General features: G+C 60.8%; 1 protein-coding gene across 15 annotated transcripts in view; it reads left to right on the forward strand.

Moving 5' to 3' along the window:
- BAIAP2 (BAR/IMD domain containing adaptor protein 2) overlaps positions 1 to 21,857 on the forward strand; it is an 81,061-nt gene that overhangs the window by 30,580 nt on the left and 28,624 nt on the right. For 8 of the 15 annotated variants that reach the window (XM_016933119.4, XM_016933120.3, XM_009433491.5 and 5 more), the window contains 3 exons: positions 18,963 to 19,024; positions 19,784 to 19,855; positions 20,575 to 20,712. In XM_016933119.4, the coding sequence (XP_016788608.1) occupies positions 18,963 to 19,024; positions 19,784 to 19,855; positions 20,575 to 20,712 (272 nt within the window). Of the gene's footprint in view, positions 1 to 12,703; positions 17,668 to 18,962; positions 19,025 to 19,783; positions 19,856 to 20,574; positions 20,713 to 20,995; positions 21,379 to 21,857 lie in introns of those variants that run through there. The other 7 variants (XM_063800008.1, XM_063800009.1, XM_063800006.1 and 4 more) reach the window with 6 other exon arrangements.

Below are 21,857 nucleotides of genomic sequence, written 5' to 3' on the forward strand. Positions count from 1 at the left end.
GAGGAGCAGGCCAGAGTCCCAGTGACCTGGGGTCCTGGTACAACGTGTACACCTGGGCAGGTGGCTCTAGCACTGTGTGCCAGAACCGTCTGTATGAAAAGAGGGTCACGTAGCTGCCCTTTGGCCTGGCTGTGCAGGGAGGCTAAGGTCTAATCACCCCGTGGAGAGTTGTCGGCTCTTCAGGACGGTGCCCTGTCTTCAGTGAGGGGGGCTGTCATTGCAGTGAGCGGGGCCACAGCCCTCCCCGGCAGAGAGCACTGCACTTCCTTTGTGTGGTCAGACCCTCATGTCCAGCCTGTCTGTCTGGGGCCCTGAGCCTGTTGTGTTTCTTGTCCAACTGCTCTGTGGCCCTGCCACGGAACACCTGAGCCAGGCTGTTTTGCTCAGCCCTTTCCCATCTCTGGAGGCCTCTGGTGTGTTTTTGTCCTTTGAAGAGGCCGCTGTGTACCCGCTGGTGCCCACAGCATGCTTGTTTGTGATCACAGGGCATGTGTGTACCTGCTGGGCGCACTGGGCCTGTCCTCTGCCAGATGCCCGGCATCCCCAGGTGCCCGGGAGAGTGGCAGGAGCTCCCTGTTGGGCCAGCCTCAGAATGAGGATGTTAGCTGGCAGGGGGCATTGTCCCTGCCTGAAACTGTGGGCTGGATTTTGGTCAGTGAGTCACTGAATTAAGGTGTGGCCTGGAAACTTCCCATAGCTGTTGGCTGCAGTGCACGCCTCATTGTCCAGAGTGAGGCAGGTGTTCTGAATGCCCACCTGGGAGAGCTGGGGCCTGGGGCCCCCACGGGTCAGGTGGTGCCCCTCCTGTCCCCGCAGGTGTCGGCCTCCCTCTTAGAGGCACTGAGTGGCTCCCTCCGTGTGTGCGGCATCTCTGCGTCTCTGAAACGTGGGGGCCTGTGCAGAAGGGAAGGTCCTTGGTCATGTGAACCCCAAGGGGACTTCGGGGCTGTCCCCAGTGGCTCCCGTTGGCCAAAGTGGCTCGGAAGCACCATCTCATGTCACTCACCTGGTAGGGCCTCCTGCTCTCTGTGAGGCCAGGCTGTGTCACGGCCCCTCTGGGCTCAGGCGGCTCCATGCACAGTGCACCCAGGGGCCCATGTGTCCCAGCCTCCTCCTGCAGGTGGAGGCCGCAGCCTCCCTTTGGGCCAGTGACTGTGACAGCAGTGTATGGGCATGACACCTGCTTTCAGGCCCTCATGGCAGGGCCTTGCCTTGTAGGCTGCCAAATCTTCCTGACAGACACCATTTGAAGGCCTTAATTAGATCAACCTTACATCCCCAGGGCGTCCTGACACGGAGGTCCCTGGTTGGTCCCGGACCTCCAGCACAGCGGCGCCTGCAGATGAGAGGGAAGCGAGACGCCCCTGGCCGAAGCCCAGCCTGGGGGCTCCCCTTCCAGAGCCCAACCGCTTGCTCCGACCTGCCTGTACCGCCCTTCCCCCCCACACTATTCCTCCCTCCCTACAGTAGGACTCGGGCAGGGGTGCTCCAGAGACAGCCACCTGAAGAAGCCACCAGGATGCTTGGGAAGTACACTGCCCTGGGCCCTGCCTCCCGCCCCGTGGGGATCTTTCAGGCCCCCACCGCCTGTTCGCAGAGGCGCGTGCTCCTGCTTAACTCTGTGGGGACCCTCCAGCACCTGAGCAGGGGAAGGGGGCGGGGGGGCCTCGTGGTGGGCGGGTGGAGGGCCTTGTTCCCCTCTGGCTGCGGCTGGGGGTGGCCCAGCCCTGCCCGCCTGCCGACAGCTTTGCGGTGCAGGCTGAGCTCTGCGGGGAGATTAGCAGCCGTCCTGATTGGATTGGCCGTGTTGCAGCCGCGGCAGCCAAGTGTGGGCCCCTGGTCTGGCTGCTCGTGGTTTGATCCTGAGCCGTTTCCTGCTGGTGATCAGTAGCTCCGAGCGTCACCCACAGAGGGGCTGCTGGAGTCTCACTCAGCGAGAGGCTCTGAGGCCCGGCCAGGTGTCCTCTGCCGGCGTTGCTGCTGCTCCCTTTGGCCCAGCATCGCAGCGGGGAGGCACCCTCCCTGAGCGCTCACGCCACAGCGTCAGGCCTCGGCCGGCCAGAGCAGGGAGGACAGCTGGTCTCTCCCCTGAGGTGCCGGGGCCGCCTGTCCCCCGGTTGAGGCACAGCTGATGGCACCTGCCGTCCCTCGGTGCTGTCACCAGTGCTCCCTAGGGAGGGAAAGAGAGGAGCCGCTCAGCCTTCCTCCTCAAGCCAGGAGCTGCTGAGGTGCTGGCTGCCTCCGATGTGGCCCCACACAATGTTGGCCGCAGGCCGAGGGGCATGGGGGCACAGGTGCCGGCTCAGGAGCCTCTGTGGGCAGGTGTCTGCATCTCTGGGGTCCTGGGGGACGTGGGTCCCATGCACTTTGGGTGGTGCCAGTTGGCAGAAGGGTGGGCATGTCAGGCCTGGCAGACACTGGTCGCAGCCACGCAGGGAGATGACGGCCGGTGCTCTCAGGGCGGCCTCTGCTGCTGTTTGCATCTTGTAGGGTTTGGAGCGAGTCAGTGGCTGAGAAACTGTCTCCCAGGAGCAATGTTCCCTCCTGGTCAATAATCAGTGAGCACAAATAGGCGAGGCTGGTTAGGAGCAGGCCATGCCCGTGGCAGGGGTCTCCCCCTCGGGCACGCGTGAGGAACTGGAGGTCTGAATGGCTTCTGTCCCCTGCAGAGCAGCTGTCTGAGGGGGTCTGTCCCCGGAGGCCAGGACCCTGGTCAGTGCCATCTGGGTCACGGGTGTTCTTTTGGCCCCAGCTGTAGGAGGGCAGCGATGCAGGGCCCAAACCAGAAGCCGCTCCTGAATCCCTGACCCCAGGATCAGTGTGAAACAAAGCCCACGACCCAAGGACCCCGCAGTCAGCAGCCTCACAGACGGAGCCAGCACTGGAGCCTGTCTCAGGTGGCTCCGCTCTTGTGTCCCCTGTCCCTACTTCCCTGCCCTGGGGAGGGTGCCCCCAAGCCTGGTACTGCAGAGAAGGCCACCTCGGTGGCTCCTTGGTTGTGACATGAAGTCCTGCAGGAGGGCCTGGGGGGACTCCGGTCCCAGGGAGGTGTCTTTCTCAGGATGGGGGGCCATATCTGGTTGCCGGTGCCTCTGTCCAGCCTTGCGTTCCTGGCTGTGGGAGGTGCCAGTGGGTTCCCTTGCCCACAGTGTCTGTGACCGTTGTCCCAGACGTGCTCCTGCATGCCCACTGCCGAGCTCCAGCTGCTCCAGGCTCCTCCACTCCCCAGTCACACATTTGATGACTTGTCCGGCACTGGGCCCCGTAGAAACAGACAGGACAGGGTCTCAGCAGCCCCAGGGGTGGTCCCGGCGGCAGGGGCTGGGCTTAGAAGGACGCGCTGGGTCCTCCGGCTGTCCCCACTGTGCTTGTTTGTTTAAACGTCTGAAGGGCAAACGGCAGAGCATCAACTTCTGGTAGCTCTGAATGGTGGGTCCACGGGCATTCGTGACGGTCTCCTAGGTACAGTTTATACATTGGAAGCATTTTTGTAATTGTTACCAGCAGTCACATGCAGGCGGTCACATCACTGCAGGGCCAACCGGACTGTGTCCCGGGCAGAGACTGAACACGCGCACACACCCAGCCAGAGCACGCACGCGGGCACAGATAGTCCTGGATCCAAGTACCGAGGGGCGGCGCTCATGCCATCTCCATGGAGTGCTGGAGGGGTGACAGGGAGAGTGGCCCCTGGCAAGGTGGTCAGAGAGGCTGGGGAGTGGTCCACGGGGCGGCCCGTCTGAACTGCCCACCTGGCTTCTCGGCGGCCCCCGCTCATGGCCATGGGACTCTGGGCAGCTGGGGTCCAGGGCTGGCTTCAAGGACGCCTGCTGGGAGTTCTCGAGTCTGTTCCCTGCCTCTGCAGTAGCCCCTTCCTTTTCGGGAGGTGCAGTCTGCGAGGCCCCTGGAAAAGCCTGGCGGGGGGTGTGGTTCTCCATCCATGGCAGCTCCCTCTGCCCACTTGGGGGACCCTCCCCCACCAGGGCTGTCCACTCACGAGCTCAGTCTGGCCAGCACGTTCCTGGGCAAGGTTCAGTTCGCCTCCCAGCCTTCCTCGGTGGACACCTCTGGTCTCGCTGGTCATGTGGGAGCCATGCCCAGGACACCTTGGGAGGATGCTGTGCCGTGGGACCTGAACAGGCAGTGGAGGTGACCAGGGTCTTTGGAGATGCACTTGTTGTACCCAGGAAGATTGGAGGGTTTTTTGTTTTCTTGGTTTGTTGTTGTTGTTGTTGTCGTTTTTCCCTCCTTTTTGGAGACAGAGTCTCACTCTGTCACTCAGGCTGGAGTGTGGTGGTGCAGTCATACATAGCTCATTGCAGCCTCCTGGGCTCAAGCGATCCTCCCACCTCAGCTTCTGAGTAGCCAGGACTACAGGTGTGTGCTGTCACGCCTGTATACTTTTTAAACTTTTTGTAGAGACAAGATCTTGCTTTGTTGCCCAGGCTGGTCTCGAACTCCTGGACTCAAGTGATCCTCCTATCTCGGCCTCCCAAAGTGCTGGGATTACAGGCGTGAGCCACCGTGCCTGGCCAGAGGTCGGTTTTGCAAGGCAAATTTGCCCATGAAGAAAGGAACAGGCCCTGCTCCAAGCTGTGGCCTGGGTCTGCCCTCCACACTGAGCGGACGTCCAGGCAGCCTTCGGGCTGGGTATTGAATGTGCTCTGCCAGGCAACCTTGGTCACTTGTGGCCAAAAGGGAGGTGGAAATGTGGAAAGAAACCCCTCTGCCCCGTCAGACCTTAAACCTCCTTGGGGACACTGGGCAGAGGAAGAGGCAAAAGGTGCTTTGGAGGGAGGAGAGAGGCACAGGGAGGGTTGCTGCAGAGGGGTTTCTAGTGGACGCGGGGGCAGGAGAAGGCCCCGGCGTGCCTGTCCCGCTGCAGCTGTGGGAGCTGGGCTTGGCCAGGTCGCTCAACCCGTGGGGAGAAGGTGTCAGGTTAGCTCAGCCCCCTCAGAGCCTCATCTCCACCCCTGTGTGTCACGTAGGGGCCCTCTGCAGCCTCCACTCCAGCCACCCCGGGTGGATGGCCGCTGACCCTGGGGCCCCGTCTGCCTGGGACGCTGGGAGTGTGTGAATAGATTTGGCGCCAGAGGCCCGGGCAGGCCTAAGGGTCCTTGATCCCAGCGTGATGGTGCGTTGCTGGTCCAGGGCCCGTCCTTGGAGCCGGCGGGTTGGAGTGGTGGCTCAGGACAGTGGGGGTGGATGACAGAAGGCAGCCTCGGCCTCTGCTCTCCCTCCACCCCCATGTCCAAGATCTGAATGCTGACCCAGCCTTGACACCAAGGTGGCTCTTTGGACTTGCTTGGTTTCAGAACTGTGTGTGGGGAAGCAGCGTCAGCTACCGTCATCACCATGGCAACACAGACATTGATTTTTTTTTTCCCGTTGGTTACCCCCTGGCCACATTCCATTTTTGCCTTTTTTGTAGGTGGGAGAAGAACTCTGCTTCTCCCAAGGAGAAGCTGGTGGCTGGAGGGCAGCAGAGAGAAGGGGCGGGATTGGGAGTCACCCCCGAGGTGGCGTCCTTGGGCTCTGGGTCAGCACTGGATCTGGTCCCCTGGCCCCTGTGGGGGCTCTGATAGCAAGATGTCCTGTCAGCCCCCTGGCCATCTGTCCTTCCCCGTGATGAGTGCGCTCTGTTCGAGCCCTGCCCAGGTGGGTGGTGATGAGCTCTCGAGGTGCCTTTGGGCTCTGGAAGCCGCCAGGATAATTGAGAGTTGTGGATAGCTACTTCAGAAGGCTCTGGAAGGTGATGCATGCTCACAGCCAGCTTGGAGCAGCTGACCTCTCGCACAGAGCCCCTCTTCCACCAGCAGAGAAAGGAGAAGAGTTCCAGTGCCTCCGGAAGCAACAGAAATATCCAGGAAACGAGTGTTTCTGTGCCCTCAGTGTCCACTGGCCAAAAAGAGCACCCTGACCACTCAGTAGCAGCGCCCGTCCGTCCCTGAGCCTCTGTTTGAGGGACTCACGTCCAGCTCCCGGCAAACTCAGCGCGGGGGTCGGATGCCTTCTCCGCACCGTCCCGCACCGCCGCGAGCTGCTGTGGCTCGCCTTCTGCCATCCGAGCTCTGTCCAGGAGGCAGCCGAGAATTGGAGCAGTTCCCACGCCAAGTAGGGCCTTGTGGGTGGCCGGTCCCCTCCTCCAGCGTGGCACACAGGTGCCGGAGCATGCAGGTCTATGGCTCTGCAGAGTCTGGGGCATCTTGTTCCATTTCCTTGCTGCCTCTCCTCTCTTCCGTGATCATCCCCCCCTCCCCCTCTGCTTCCGGCCTCCCCGGCCTTCCCAGTCTCCTGGGCCAGCACCGTGGTTGTGTTGGTCCTGTTGCTCCTCCTTCGAGCGCCCACGTAGGGCTGGGGTTCCCTGCGGGCTGTGGGTGCCGTGCCCTCCCCAGCTGGCTCCAGCCCTCAGAAGCTTGGGGAGCGTGGGCTGGATCATCTGCATTCCACCTGCCCAAGGGCTGCCACTCCCTTTTCCCAGGTGGCTGGAGTGCCCCAGAGCAGAGTTGGGAGACCTGTGCAGGCCCCACCTCAGTCCACAACAATGTTCCTTGATTCCCTCCGGCTTCCTGCTCCTTCACCTCCTCCTGCGCAGCCCGGCCTGACCCATGTAATCAGGGAACAGGAGGGGCTCTCCTCAGTGTCCCTGTGTCCATGCCTTGTGGCCACCTGAGCACTTCTCAGGGTCCAGTGGAAAACTCTCCTGCCCTGTTTGACGCCCACACTCGTCAGTTTCACCTTGGTGCCAAGAGCAGACGATCTGCTCCAGGCCCCACTTGGGCCACAACCTCGCAGCCGTCTCCACGTCCCCACCCGAGCCTGGCCTTCCCTGAATTCCTGGCCCCTGTCCGAGAAGGAGGCTAACCCTCCTGGGAGAGCTCTGGCAGGTGCTGACCCAAGTCCGTGGGGTCTTCAACCTTTGCAGACACCTGCGCCCAGAGGCCACTCCTCCCGCTCTGAGCACAGGCGGGTGGACGCTGTCTGGCAGGCTCTGCCTTTCTTTCATTTTTCCTGACCTCTTCGCCCAGCATCCTCTGCTTGGAGGTGGGTGTATGAGAAGGGGCCATTGGTGTCAGAGTGGAGCTGTCTGCTGAGCAGGTGAACGCACCCCTAGTCCTTGCTCTGGAGCCGGGCTGTCCCATGGGCCTCATGGACCTCATTGTCTGTGGTCATGAACCTGCATCTTACTGATTTAATCCCAGGTGCCAGGTACAAACATGCACGCTTCCCTGATGAGAAAATGGCATCTGGCCTGGAGCCCCTTCCCACAGCCCTGGGTATTGGGTGCCTGTCACCTCCAGGATGACCCCCAGCCAGCAGACAGGTAGCAGGTGGAGGGTACCTGCACTGGGGCCCTGGTGGCCCCAGTGGGTTGAAGCTCTCTTCGTAGGTGGCGTGGGGCCTTCTGTCCCCATGACCCTCCAGTGGCCCCTCCGCATGCCAGGGCTCAGCACCCCTGCTCCTCAGAGATCGAAGCCTCCTTCTCGGACCTTCCCCACTACTGTGGTCCCAGCCTCCTGTGCAGTCTCTTGGTTACCAAGGAGTTCAGAACTTTTACCACCTGGGGTGCCTTTCAGATACTCTGACCTCTTGATTTGTAGGAGCACCAGGCCGGGGTGGGGAAGTGGAGGCCATGCTGCTACCCTCACCCTGGGCTCAGCCGGGGCCGCCAGCCTTCTTCCTGGGAGCAGTCACCAAGCTGGTCTCGGGCCGTGCTTTGGTAGAAATGATCTTTTAACTGACTAAGCGGAGTGTTAACTGAAATCATCATGAAATGCTGTTTATGCTCCATTTGGGATTCGGAGTCAAGCATCTGGGGACCCTTGGGCAGGGTCTGAGCTGCTGTTTGCCCTCGCAGATGAGGACGACGATCCGCACAGATCTGCCTCCAACCCCGGCCTGAGAGCATCCGAGGCCCAGGCTCCTCCCTCCCCCAGTCTTTTTCACTGTCTCTGAGATTCACGCTCTCTCTCAGGTTCTTGTCACTAGCAGACTTATAAGAACACGTTGTATTTTCTGGAGTAAAAAAAGGCACAAATCTTTAAAATGTCACTGTTGTGAAAGCCGAAGTGTGAGGGGCTCTTCTAGGTTAAAGGACTAAAGATGCCCAGCGCCCCAGAGGAAGGGTGAGAGTCCTCCGGGAGCTGGCAGGCGCCAGTTCCTCGTCGCTCACAGTTAAGCCCGTGTATGACTTGTCTCAAGTGCTTATGGAGCAGTCTTCCAATAGGTGGAATGCTGATTTGTTTTCCTAAAATGAGAGAGACTAAAGCCACGTGCCAACGCAACACAGCGGGACCCTTGATGAGAACCTGGATCAGGGAGGAGCTTGTCAATGGCATCGTCGGGCCATTCAGGAGCATGGTGTGTGCTGTTGGAGAAGAGGATGCGTCTGTGGTAACCTTCCTGTGTGTCAGAATGGAGGCGTGATGATAAGGCAGAGAAGGTCCTTGCTCTTAGGACACAGCTGCAGTATTGGGGGCAGGGGCAGCATCACATTGTCTGATGTCTGCAGTTGAGTCTCAAGGGGCTGAAAAAAGTGCCTATGTGTCTGTGTGCATGCACGGATACGTGTGAGTGCCGGTGTGTGTGCATGCACGGATACATGTGAGTGTGCGTGCACTGGTACATGTGTCAGTGTGTGTGCGTGCATGGATACGTGTGAGTGCTGGTGTGCGTGCATGTATGCGTGAGTACGTGTGTGTATGCACAAATACGTGTGTGTGCATGCACGGATACATGTGAATGCCTGTGTCCGTGCATGCATGGATACGTACGAGTTGCCTGTGTGTGCACGTGCACGGATGTGTGAGTGCCTGTGTGTGCGTGCACGGATGCGTGAGTGCCTGTGTGTCTGTGTGTGTACACGGATGCGTGAGTGCCTGTGTGTCTGCGTGCACGGATACGTTGAGTGCCTCTGTGTCTGCGTGCACGGATGCGTATGAGTGCCTGTGTGTGTGCATGCATGGATGCGTGTCTGTGCGTCTGTGTGCGTGCACAGATGCGTGTGAGTGCCTGTGTGTGTGCACGGATGCGTAAGCCCCTGTGTGTGTGCATGCACGGATGCGTGTGAGTGCATGTGGGTGTACCTATACATCACAGAAAGAGTGGTGAAGCGATTGTGGCAAAGCACACCGCCAGGGAACCTCGGCGAAGTGAATGGGTGTTTGCTTTACTATCCCTGCAACTCCTCTCCAGGTTGGAAAGGTTGGGCTGGGAAGAGAATAATGTAGTTCTGTTTTCTAAACCACAGGGAAGAATGGTCTTGGCAAAGCCATGACTGACAGTGCTTTCTGTCTCCTTCACCTTCCCACTGTGTTGAGCCAGAGCCATTTGTGGGAACCCCTGGGTGTGGTTGTGAAGCCAGCCTCGGCTCAGCTCACCCACAGAGCTGTCTCCAGCCACATTTGCATTCCGGCTGTGCCCACATTTGGCATTGGGGGAAACTTCCTGGTGCCTGTGATTTCAAGCCCACGGCCAGGTCTGCGCCTGTGCTGGGTCTGGGGCGTCTTGTGGCACTTCCTTGCTGCCCTCTCTCTTCCGGGACCATCCTCACTTCCCTCCCCATCCCTTCCCCTCTGCTTCTGGCCTCCCCGGCCCTCCCAGTCTCCTGGGCTCAGCAGATGACCGCCCAGGGCATCCCCGGTTTGGCCTCAATCTTTGAATCGTGTGAAGCGATCGGAAGGAGCTTGGCCGTCGCCTCGAGTGGGCCGCCTTCTGGTGGGCTCCCTTCCGGTGGGCTGCTTGCATGCCGTGCCGTCTTCAGGGATGAGCGGTTAATCCTTCTCGTTCATCTGCTCACTAGACGCGGCTGTGTCAGAGCAGTGCCTGCCTCCTTGTGGCCCTAGCCTTGTGGGGAGCTCCTTTGAGAGCGTCCTGAGTGACCCTCTCCGAGGTCCCTACCTCCACCTGTCCACCTGCCCTCCTTGCCTTTAACCCTTTCAGTGCTACGCGTATCACCACACTCCCTCTGTGCCCTTCTCCCCCAGGTAGGGGCCACTTAGAACACTATGGCAGCCTTTGGTGGGCCTCAAGTCCTGCTCCTCCCCTCCGTGGGCACATTGGGGCCCCCAGTACTGCCCAGCCTTTGCACTGGCCAGCCACAGGCTCCATATGAGGCCAGCTGGGCACTGCCATCTCTGTTCTGGCACGGAGGTTCTGCCAGGGTCTGTGTATACTTTTGAGGGTCTGCTGGGAATTTTTTTTTTTTTTTTTTTTTTGTAGTGGTGATGAATAAGATGCATAACGCGGAGAAGCAGAAGTGCCTGCACCCGGGTGTTCCCTCTTGCTAGTAATCCTGAGGTTTGGCAGAAGCCAGCTCCTGCTGGGGTCAGGGGGCAGTGAGGCAGGGGCTCCCCAGAGTACAGCCTGAGAGGCCTGGCTGCTTGGCTGGGGGGAGTGCTGAGTCTCAGGTCCTGCCGGGAGGCACAGTCCTTCCAGAATCAATCCCTGTTACCATCTGCAGCTTAACTCATTTTAAGCTTAACCATCTGCAGCTTAACTCATTCTTGCTTTATCTTCCCTGTGGACCAGGTCTAGCCTGGGGCAGAGAGGAGATGGCAGGTGGACACCTGGGAGGGGCTCACTGAGCTCCGCCTCTCCATCAGCGGAGGCCCCGTCTAGGTTGTGGAGGATGCTTGAGAGAGCCCTGACCTTCTGACCTCCCAAAAGGTCAAGGGCGCTGGCAGCAGGTGAGACGCCGCAGTTTGCTCTGCTCCCCGGGGCTGTGCTTGCCAGGAGACATTTCGGCTATAAGCAGGCGAGAGCACCTCCAGAACACACATCAGGAAGACAGATGGTGTGCAGGTGGGGCTCAGGGCTGTCATCCCCTGAAGCTGCTTCTGAAAGAGCTGTTTTTGCAGCAGCACTGTTACAAAAGGCCACATGGGAAACAGCCCGCACCTCTCAGTGGATGCCGGCAGAAACGCCTGGTGTATCCATAGGGTGAAATTGTATTCAACCACAAAGAAGGACAGGCTGGGTGTGGCTCATACCTGTAATTCCAGCACTTTGGGAGTCCACTTGATCCCAGGAGTTCAAGACCAGCCTGGGCAACATAGTGAGACCCCATGTCTACAAAAGTATCTTAAAAATGATCTGGGCATGGTGGCACACCCCTGTAGTCCCAGCTCCTTGAGAGGCTGGGGCCGGAGGATCCCTCGAACCCAGGAGTTGGAGGCAGCAGTGAGCCATGATTGTGGCACTTCACTCCAGCCTGGTGACAGAGTGAGACCCCTGGCTCTAAAAAGACCAGAAGGAGACTCTGAGGCAGGCTGCACCATGGATGGAGCTTGAAGACATTGTGCCCAGGGAGAAAAGCCAAATGTAGAGGGTCACGTGTGATTGCAGTGATTGAAGTGTTGGGAATAGGCCGCTCCACAGAGATGCCGTGAGACTGGTTCCCGGAGCTAGGGGGCAACTCCTGGTGGGCATGGGTTTCTCTTCGGGGTGATGAAAGTGTCCGGGCAGTCAGCTAGCTCAACTGGTGAGCGCGTGATGCTGACGATGCCACAGTTGTGGACTCGATCCCCACACCGGCCACAGTCCCAATTTCTTAGCCGGGCGTGGCAGCTCACGCCTGTGATCCCAGCACTTTGGGAGGACGGGGTGGGTGGATCACCTGAGGCCAGGAGTTTGAGACCAGCCTGGCCAACACGGTGAAACCCCCGTCCCTGCTAAAAATGCAAAAATTAGCTGGGCGTGGTGGCGCACATCTGCAGTCCCAGCTACTCGGGAGGCTGAGGCAGGAGAATCACTTGAACCCGGGAGGCGGAGGTTGCAGTGAGCCGAGATAGTGCCACTGTACTTCAGCCTGGGTGACAGAGACTCTGTCTTAAAAAAAAAAAAAAGGTAAAAATGGTGAATTTTATGTTATGTGAATTTTTCCCAATTTAAAAAAAAGAGCCTAATGCTGGGAGGACGGATGCTTGGGCTTCCCGCCCGTCCTGAGGCTGGTGGTGCTGAGTATGCAGGTGGCTGTGGGAGTGGGTGCCGTCTCAGGTGCGAGCCAGACACCGTGAGTGCGGGTGCAGGTGTGGGTACCGTTTTGGGTGGGAGCCAGGCGCTGTGGGTGCGGGTGCTATCTTGGGTAGGAGCCAGGTGCCGTGGGTGCAGGTGCCATCTCAGATGGGAGCTGGGCGCTCTGGGTGCAGGTGCGGGTGCCGTCTTGGGTGGGAGGCAGGCACTGTGGGTGCAGGTGCCATCTCGGACCTGGGTGCTGTGGGCACAGGTGCGGGTGCCATCTTGGGTGGGAGCCAGGCACTGCGGGCGCCAGTGCCATCTTAGATCTGGGCACTCTGGGTGCCGGTGAGGGTGTTGTCTTGGGTGGGAGCCGGGCACTGTGGGTGCAGGTGCCATCTCAGAGCTGGATGCTGTGGGTGCCGGTGCCGTATTGGGTGGGAGCCGGACGCTGTGGGTGCAGGTTCCACCTCGGAGCTGGGTGCTGTGGGTACGGGTGCCGTATTGGGTGGGAGCCGGGCGCTGTGGGTGCAGGTGCCATCTCGGAGCTGGGTGCTGTGGTGCGGGTGCCGTATTGGGTGGGAGCCGGGCGCTGTGGGTGCAGGTGCCATCTCGGAGCTGGGTGCTGTGGGTGCGGGTGCCGTATTGGGTGGGAGCCGGGCGCTGTGGGTGCAGGTGCCATCTCGGAGCTGGGTGCTGTGGTGCGGGTGCCGTATTGGGTGGGAGCCGGGTGCTGTGGGTGCAGGTGCCATCTCGGAGCTGGGTGCTGTGGGTGCGGGTGCCGTATTGGGTGGGAGCCGGGCGCTGTGGGTGCAGGTGCCATCTCGGAGCTGGGTGCTTTGGTTGCGGGTGCTGTCTCGGGTGGGAGCTGGGCGTGTTTGCGGCTGTTGGTGTCATCTCGGGTGGGAGCTGGGCGTCTGCCTTCCTGTACTGCAGCCTCCGCTCCTCTCTGGCTGTGCTCTCTGCTGCTCCAGGCTGGCAGCAGATCTTGAGGATGCAGCCTCTGGAAGCTCTCAGGGCTCCTGAGTTTTGGGGTGTTTGACCTCCAGCCTGCTCAGCCCCGAGTCACCTTTGAGCTTTGGGGGTGTCAGGTCTCTCCCCTGCAAAGTGGGGTGATAGTCCCATGCTGGTTGGGGTAAGACCTCGGGGGAGCGAGACCGGGCTCAGCCTGCAGGAGAGATCGAGGGCAGTTGTGGGGTCTCACCGATCTCTGCTGGGATTCCTGAAAGGAGCTGGGGACTCAGCAGATGGAAAGGGCCCTCTCCGCCAGGTGCTGCGCCCAAGCAGAACCGACTCGAGGACAGAAAGATGCTGGCTGGGCACGCCTGGAGCCTGGGCTCCGCAGCCTCACCTGACTCAGGTGCTGTTTTCCTTGCTGGGGAGCAGGGGCCCAGCCGGGGTCTTGAGGCAGCCCTGTCCTCATCAGCTGCGCTCAGACCCGTCCACAGGAGGCTGGGCTGCCTGGTCACAGGCAGTCCCGTGGAGCGGGTTTCACTCTTAGCCTGGCGACTGCCCCGTCTGAGGTGGAGGTAGAGCTGGTGGGGTGAGGCCCACGGTGACCCCAGTGCGGACCGGCTGCTGCTTCACTCATCACGGTGCATTGGTAGATGGTTGAAAAGAGAGAGGCCTCGTTTTCAGGATGACCATATAGACATATCACCCGTGACACCCATGTGTGCCCCCTTTCTCGCCCTCCGATGCTCCTCCCCCTCCTCACTCCCCAGCATCCCTAGGCAGCCCTGGGCCAGTGGGGTGAGCTGCCCAGAGTTGGCTGACCCATCAGCCTGGGTGCAACGCTGCTGCACTCCCACACCTACATCCTGAGGCGTGGCCACCTGCTGTCCATCACCCCCAACACCCCAGATCCCCGGATCCTTCTGATGGCGACGGCTCTGCCGGTCTGTTCTGGCTCATGTGCTGTGTGCCCTGGCCCGCTGGCACTCAGCTTACATTTGAACCTCGTCTTTAGAGTTAAGGTCCCACCTGTGCTGTGGACCAGACGTGGGCTTCCCAGTGAGTGGGTGGCATCTGATAGGTGAGGCTGCTTAGGAAGCCTGGCACACCCTGTCCCTCAGCAGGGTGGGCCTGGGTAAGTCTGCCCGCCGCATGGGAGGGAGTGTGGAGAGATGAAGAGATGAGGGAGCCCGAGAACGCACGGCCTCACGTCTCACCCCAAGGGAGGCTCTCAACGGCTGTGGAGCCCTCGCTACTCCGTCTTCAGGCCGCTGAAGGACACAGGCAACCACGGACAAGACTTAGTTGCTCAGCGGAACTCACTGCCCCTACCGGTGCCTCTCACTGCTGATCTTAGGGTCTTGGCGTTCCTTAGGGGCCTGGTGCTCCATGTGCACCGTCCCTCCAGCTGGCACCTCGGGGGTTAAGCGCTGGTGGCTGCACACACTCATGCTCCCGGCTGGGGCGCCTGCGGCACCCCGGGGGTTAAGCGCTGGTGGCCGGACACATTCACACTCCATGCCCACGTGGTTTCCTGCAGCTGCCTGTAAGGTGCAGTTTAAAAATTCAAGGCGTGGGATGATTTTGTGCAGCCGCCGCTCGAAGCTCAGAGCGGGCACACGCCTTGTCTGTGCAGCTTTGCCTGGACCTCCCCTGTGTGTGCGCCAGCCGCACATTGTGGGGCTGGGTGCTCGGGCTGGCAGGGATGCTGGGGTGCACATTTGAGTACTGCAGCTGCACGGGCGGGTGGTGATGACCGTCACCTGGCCAGAACCCCCTGAGAAGCTCCACATACTCTTTTTCTTTTTGGATTCAGCAGTCCCTTTTTCAAAGGATTTGTTGTTGGATGTTGTCTTCCAGATGTTCCTCTTGACTCCATTGTGTGTAACCTTTTAGGGGAACACGTGCTTGTTATCTGGTCTTGACGTTCACTTATAATTTGGGGCTGCAGAATGTGGCGGGAACCAGGCACGGTGCTGCATGCCTTTGCTCCCAGCTACTTGGGAGGCTGAGGTGGGAGGATCACAGAAACCTAGGAGTTGGAGACCAGCCTGGGTGACATAGTGAGACCCCATCTCAAAAAATTTAAAAAATGGGATATGGCAAGAGCCGTGAAGAGTTCAGCTGAGTTGTCTTGGGCCTTTTGCTTCACCTCTTTGTGAACTTGCTGGCCCCCACGCCAGGATAGGGGGCCGGCGACCTCGCAAAGGCTGGGTGCGTGTGGACACTCCGGGGCTGAGGGAGCACTGGCCAGGGCACAGGCTTGGGTGGGTTCCCCCTCTCAGGCCAGACCTTGTGCCTGTTGTCACCTGCCACCCCAACTCGGCTGAAGCCAGTTCCCAATGTCCAAGGGGCCCGAGAGCTGGGAGGTGGATCCAGGATCCTTAGTCACAGGGGCACCATGAAAACCGCAGGACAGTTCCCTGGCGGCTTCCTGAGCTCAGAGGTCGTGGCGTCCATCCTGGGAATTTATTGGATGCCAAAGAACGCCGAGAAGCACGAGGAGCCCTGGAGCTGCCTCCCCCGGGGTCCCACCGTCTCAGGCTTCCTGATCCTGCTCCTCAGCACAGGGCAGTCTGCCCTCGGCCTGAGGCTTCCTGCATCTGCTGTCCTTGGCTCGTAGGATGGTGTCCTGCCAGGCCGGCAGCATCTTGGCCACCCAGGGTGGATGGTGGAGGGGCCACGTGGCTGTGGGCCTGTGCCAGCCCTAGCTGGGGTTCCCTCTCTTGTGGGGTCTGTGCTGCTGGCCATGCTCCCGTCTCCTCCCCTGCCCTGGGCAGCACCTGCTCACGTCCAAGTGGCTTCCCTTCAGCCAGGCTCCTTCACACCAAATTCTGTCCCCTTTGTCTTTGATCCCTTCCCTGCACACCTTGAACCCTAGGTCGAGTGAGCCTGGGGTAGGGCCCATGTCCTCTCCTGCCGAGGCTGGTAAACCTTAGACTTGCCCCCACCCCACCCGTCTGTGTGGTTTGCTGCTGATCCCCAGAGGTCTTGACTTCATCCCGACCGTGAGAGGCCACCGCAGTGGTGCAGCTCCCTCCTGACCGCAGTGCAGTCCCAGGGGGCCATCGCTGGGCCCTGCCCCACTCCACAGGGCCACACAGCAGGGACCAGGCAGTCACACCCATGGTTGGAGCCGGTGGAAGTGATTTCCAGGCAGGGGCAGGCGCCTGGGCCAGGGCTGGGGCCGGCGTCCGTGGAGGTACTGGGTGTGCCAGGGCGCTTCGTAGGTGGTTTGTGTGTGGCAGGGCCTGGGCTCTGGGGTCTGTGTCTGCCTCTCCTGCTCCCTCCTGGCCCCGGGGCCAGCGTGGTCCTGGAGACTGACCCAGCATGACCTACCTGTGGTCCCCGTGAGCCCTGTGGTTGTGGCCAGAGTGGGTAGCGGCATCCAGGGCGGCTGTGAGAGTGGAGGGAGACTCGGGTCACGGCCAGGCACACAGCCACACACACATGCTCACCCGCATAAGCACACCCGTGTACGGTTCACGCTTGTGCGTGCCCACTCACATAGGCAGATGTGCACGCACATATGTGCTCATGCCCGCACACATATGTGATGCCTCCCCGGGGTCTGCAGGGCTGCTTTCCTCACGCTGAATCCCTCTTCACGGTGGCCAGGCCCAGGCATGTCATCTTTGCAGGCAGAGGGTGAGCAACTGTGTGCTAGGCAGCCCTTCCGTATCTTCCCAGAAAGGGAAGCCAAGCCCGGGGCTCTGTGCATCCCCCACCCCTGCCCTGCGGTGGATGGGATCCTGCCGGCCCTGGGCACTGTTCTCTGGAGAAGCAGCCAGGCCTAGCACTACTTTTAGCGGGACACGTGTCACAGGAGCCAGGTGACTGTCACCTCTGGGTCCCCTCAGGGCTGCATGAATCCCTTTCCTCTTCTCTCTCCACAGAAATCTGTGCCCCTGACACGGAGCGTTTGGCTTTGGGAACAGGCCTAGCAGTTGCCAGCATGAGGGCGGGAATGACTTGGGAGTCTGGGTGGCCAGGAGGTGCCTGAGATGCCTGGGATAGCTCGAGAGGCAGCCCCGTGTGTGCTGACCCGGGAGGAGGGCATGGTTGTGAGGTGGAGGCTGGCACAGGCGGTTGGGCCCTGGCTTTGCGGCCACTCACCAGCGGCTGACGTGGCCTACTCTGTCTGCTCATCTGGGCGGCCTTGTGGGTTGTGCTGATTAAAGGGAGGTACATCTGTGAAGCACCTGGCCCTGGTCAGTGCTCAGAGCGTCTGTGGTCATGGTGAGTAGAACCCCGCAGCTCCTGGAAGGGTGAGAGGACCCGGAGAGGCTTCCTCTGCCAGACTCAGCTGTGCTTTGGGGAGGGGATGTGACCCAAGGCCAGCCCAGCCGTGGTCCTGGGAGGCAGCATCGTCCAGTTAGGGCTTCCTGCGTGTCGCCGGGGGCCTTGCTCTGGTTTCTGGCTGACCTTGTTGGGCACTGGGCGATCCTAGTGGGGGTTCTGCTCGCTGGAGCGAGAGGACCCTCTGGGGCGTGGGACCGGCGGTGGCCTGGACATGAGCAGAGGGGGAAAGTCCTGCTTCAGGCAGCCTTTCAGGGAGGGACAGGGATCACCCGAGAGTGACCTGCCAGCAGCAGGGGCGGCCCTCCTGCTCTGTTTGTGTCCGCAGCACGTGGTCAGTGCCTGGCACTGGAAACAGTAGCTCAGCAAATATTTGTCCATCAAAGGAGTACGGGGGCCGGACCACCCAGTTCCGGCCCCTCCTCTGCAGACCAGGAAATGGAGCCATTTGCCGCAGGGGTGGGTCTCTCGTTCCAACTCCAGGGTTGGCGGGAGGACAGCCCTGAGGGGCCGTGGCATGCTTCTGTCCCATGTGGTGCTGATGGGGGGTGGGTCTCGGGCTCTGCTGATGAGTATCAGGGCTGGGTCCTGGAACCCAGGCTGGCTGCACTCTGGGGGCGCTTCTGGGGACGGCTAGCCAGCCCCCTGGGCTGATGGTGTGGTCACACCTGCTGGCCTTGGCGGTCATGTCTCAAATGGGATCACAGCTCTGCGGGAGCTTTGGCAGAGGAAGGTGGGAAACATCTGGGTGAAAAGGAAGTGGGCCGTGCTCCTGTGTCTTCGAGGCCTCGGCCCCTCAGCTCTTCTCTCTGTGCCCCTCTCTTTGGTGGAAGCAGGTAGGGATGCAGCAATGCGGTGAGGCCCTTACAGAGTGGGGGGCTCAGACCCCCATCAGTGTAGCCCAGACACCTGCGCCCCTGGGGCTGCCCCCCTGCAGGTGGACTTGAGCCGGGTCTCGTTGATGTCCAGGCTGCAAAAGGCCTCTGACGGCGCTTACCCTGTGCCGCCACGATTTTGATTTCTTAATCTGCATTTTGCACATGGGCCGAGGAGACATCAGTGTCCCCAAGCGCTGCCCGTGTGTCCCCAGGGCCCTCAGCGATGGCAAGGCGAGCCCAGGCCAGCGTGCACCAGGGTGGCTGCCTGGTGAGCCTATCCCATGGGGCCAGGTCTCCTCAGACCACCACGCTCCTCTGGGGCTCAAAGCGGAGATGTTGGGTGAAGGTCTCAGAGGTGCTGTGGGTCTGCAGCCTGGGTAGTGAGGTGTCTTGGAGTCAGAGAGGCTTGTGCCCAGCGTGTGCCCATGGGTGTCCCCCAGAGGAGGTTTGTGCGCTGTGGTGTGGGGTCAGCAGACTGTCTGCCTGGCCTGAGGTAGGAGGTTCGGAGCTCTTGGGTCTCTATGAACAACAGCCGGATGCGTATGAGGACGCGTGTTTGCGCTGTCACTCACTGTCACGCCTGGGGTGAGGCACACACGGGCTCTTCCTGTCTCTCGCCTTTGCAGAGACTCAAGTTCCCTCCCAAAGATGCCAGGCGTGCTGTGCATTTGAGGTCTGGAGTCCCTTCTCATTCTAGAATTTTCTGTTCCCTTTTGGTGTCCCCTCTCCGCCCTCCCTTCTGGCCCTGACACCCCGGGGGCCCTGCTGCCTGTGGTCACAGGGCTTCCCTGGGTGGCTGTCAGCCCAGAGTGGGATGACGGTGGTGACTGCGAGCACCTGACTCCCTCCCCTTCCTTCTGCTGTTCTGCTTCCCAGGAGACGTTCTCTTCCAGATGGCTGAAGTCCACAGGCAGATCCAGAATCAGCTGGAAGAAATGGTGAGTCCACCCCCAGCGTGGCCCTGCGAGGAGGGGCAGGCGCGATGGGAGAGCTGGCGCCACACCTTGGCCATGTGTCCACTTGGGAACAGTCCCAGTTGTCCAGCCACACTCGGAGGCAGGGAGGGACCCTGGCTCAGCACACAAGCCACACTCGAAGGAGGACGTCGGAGAAAAGGGCACAGGCCAGACTGCAGCCGCATGTTTCACTGGCTGCAGTGGCAGCCACGACACGCTGGGCTCCAGGGAGAGTCCTGATCGCAGCCCCAGCCAGACCCCACTCCTGGGGTTCACAAGGCTGCAAGGCAGATTTCCCCTGGCCTCTCCGACTGTAGGCAGAGGCAGACCCCACACAACCAGAGCACGTTGCTGGCGGCTGGTTTGCAGCATCCTGTCTAAAGCCAGGGGTCCGACCCTGGTGTCAGTTCAGGCCCATGGGCTCTGCGACCTCTCAGCCTGTGTCGCAGTGATCCCCAGCATGGGACAGCAGAGGAAGGAGGGGATGGCCGTTTGTTTCCCTTGTGGCTGTTGGAGGCGAGATTGTCCGACGTTCCAGACTCCTGTTCAGCACTCGCTCCTGGCTCCAGAGGGTGCACACGGGCATGCGGGGCCACAGCTCATCAGTCAGGGGGAGGGGGCCCCTCCTGCACAGCCGGGACACCCGGTGTCTCGTGACCATCCGCTTTAGCCCTGCCCTGCCTCCTGTTCCGGGTCCATGTGTTGGAGCTGACGGCTGATGTGTTTTCTCTCCATGTCCAGCTGAAGTCTTTTCACAACGAGCTGCTCACACAGCTGGAGCAGAAGGTGGAGCTGGACTCCAGGTATCTGAGTGTAAGTGCACCCTGGCCGTGCCTGCTGGGCCCCATGCCTGGGCTCCGGCTCTCCCAAATGCCTGCCACTCCTTCCCTCGGCCTGAAGGCTTCCCACTTCCCCGAGCTCCCCGTCCACATGGGCCCCAGCTCTGACTTTATTGTCCATTTGGGACCGAGTGCCCCTGGTGTGCCCCAAATGCAACCTGTGGGTGAACCCCGTTGCCTCTGACGCCCCACATGCCTGGTTCCATGCCCCGGCTTTGGCCACTTGCGGTGAAGCTGGTGCCTGACTCTGCTGCCCGGGAGTGCAGGAGCTCCTTCTCTGGCCTCTGCAGTTCCCTGGGCTCTAGGCCTGTCCTGCCCCACCGCCACTCCTGTCCGCTGGCAGGAAGGCTTGGGGGTGAGGCACTGCTTGAGGGTTTGAGGGTCACCTCTGGCTCTCAGTGGTGGGCGGGAGGGGTGGGCCTCGGCCACTTTTTCCAAGTGTGATTTTCATCTTGGGGGACCAGAGAGCTGCTATGGGGTTGGGTGGGGTCGGGCTGAGGCTTCAGTTGGGCTCTCCCCAACTCTGATTTGCAGCTGAGCATGCACGACCAGAGAGCGAGCCAGGAAGGGAGCGGCAGGGCTGCCAAGGGGACCCCGTTGCGTTGGGCTCACGGGCCTCAGTTTTGCTGCCAGTGGTCCACGCTGGGTTGGGTTCATGGGCCTTGGTTTTGTGTTTTATTGTTTGAATCTCAGGCTGCGCTGAAGAAATACCAGACTGAGCAAAGGAGCAAAGGCGACGCCCTGGACAAGTGTCAGGCTGAGCTGAAGAAGCTTCGGAAGAAGAGCCAGGGCAGCAAGAATCCTCAGAAGTACTCGGACAAGGAGCTGCAGGTAGGCCCGCCACCCCCGCTGTGGTGCCTCTCCTGCCACCTTGGGACTGCTCACCCCTCGGCCCCCCTCGTCCACAGGGAGTGGACAGCAGCCCCTCAGGTGCGATCAGACAGAGGCAGGCTGTGTGTCCCTGGTAGACCTCGGGAGTGGTGGGCCCGACGCCCCAAGGCCGGTGGGATGGTCGGCTCACCTGTGGGGCTCTGTCCTGCTCTTGCAGCCTCCCAGGGTCACTGAAAGGTTCTTGGCTGAAGGAGCAGAAACCTAAATGGAGTCCTCCCCTCTGTTCTCCCCATCCCTGCCCGGGAGTCCGGTCCCAGTTTGTTCCTCTAAGCGGTCGTGGCCTCCGCCTGCAGGGCTGGCCACTCGAGGGAAGGTGGTACTTCAGGTTCCTCGAGGGAGCGGCTTCAGTGTTGTTTCTCTCACCGTCCCGCCGGCGTCACCGGTGCTGCGTGCTGAGTGGGCTGGGACGTAGGAAGGCCTGGCCGATGACAGGCATGGCCTGATGTGTGTACACCAGAACCTGGATGGTGGCTGACACAGGCCAGACCCAGAAACCCCTCGCCCACTTGCTGGGGTCATAGTGATACAGAAGAGAAAGAAACACAAAACAAGATGCCCAGTCGTGTGTAAAGGAAACATCAGGAAAACCCCTGGCCAGTCACCCAGGTAGAAGCTTCTGGGCTGCACTCTGGGGCGGGCAAGGTGTGGCTGTGGGTGAAGCCCGGGCCTCCAGGCCGCACCCTTCCTGCTGGCAGTCAGGTTTTCAAGCCTTGGCAAGCCCCGCACACACCTGCCCGTGTGCGTGTGTCTGCGTGTGTGTGTGCGACCGTCTCCTTGGTGCCGGATGTGGGTGCTCATGAGTGGCTGTGGCCTCGCCCTGGGACTGGGAGGCCGGTTCCTGCTCAGAGCCTGTGCCCCCGCTCCCTGCTTAACTGCAGGGAAGCCAAGCAGGTCTGCCCATACCCTGCAGACCAAGCCAGAAGATTTCCAGTGTGGGGTCGCCTGGTGGAGCTGGATCGGCCCCAAAGGAGAGGACAGGACTAGGCCAGGGGCAGATGAGAAGGATAAGTGAGAGTCTGTGGAAACAGCCATACGGGGGAGCTGGGGGTCCCTCGGGTGCCCGCTGCTGTTTGCAGCCTCCCACT

This window comes from Pan troglodytes, chromosome 19 (assembly GCF_028858775.2).
Source record: "Pan troglodytes isolate AG18354 chromosome 19, NHGRI_mPanTro3-v2.0_pri, whole genome shotgun sequence".
Lineage (NCBI taxonomy): Eukaryota > Metazoa > Chordata > Mammalia > Primates > Hominidae > Pan > Pan troglodytes.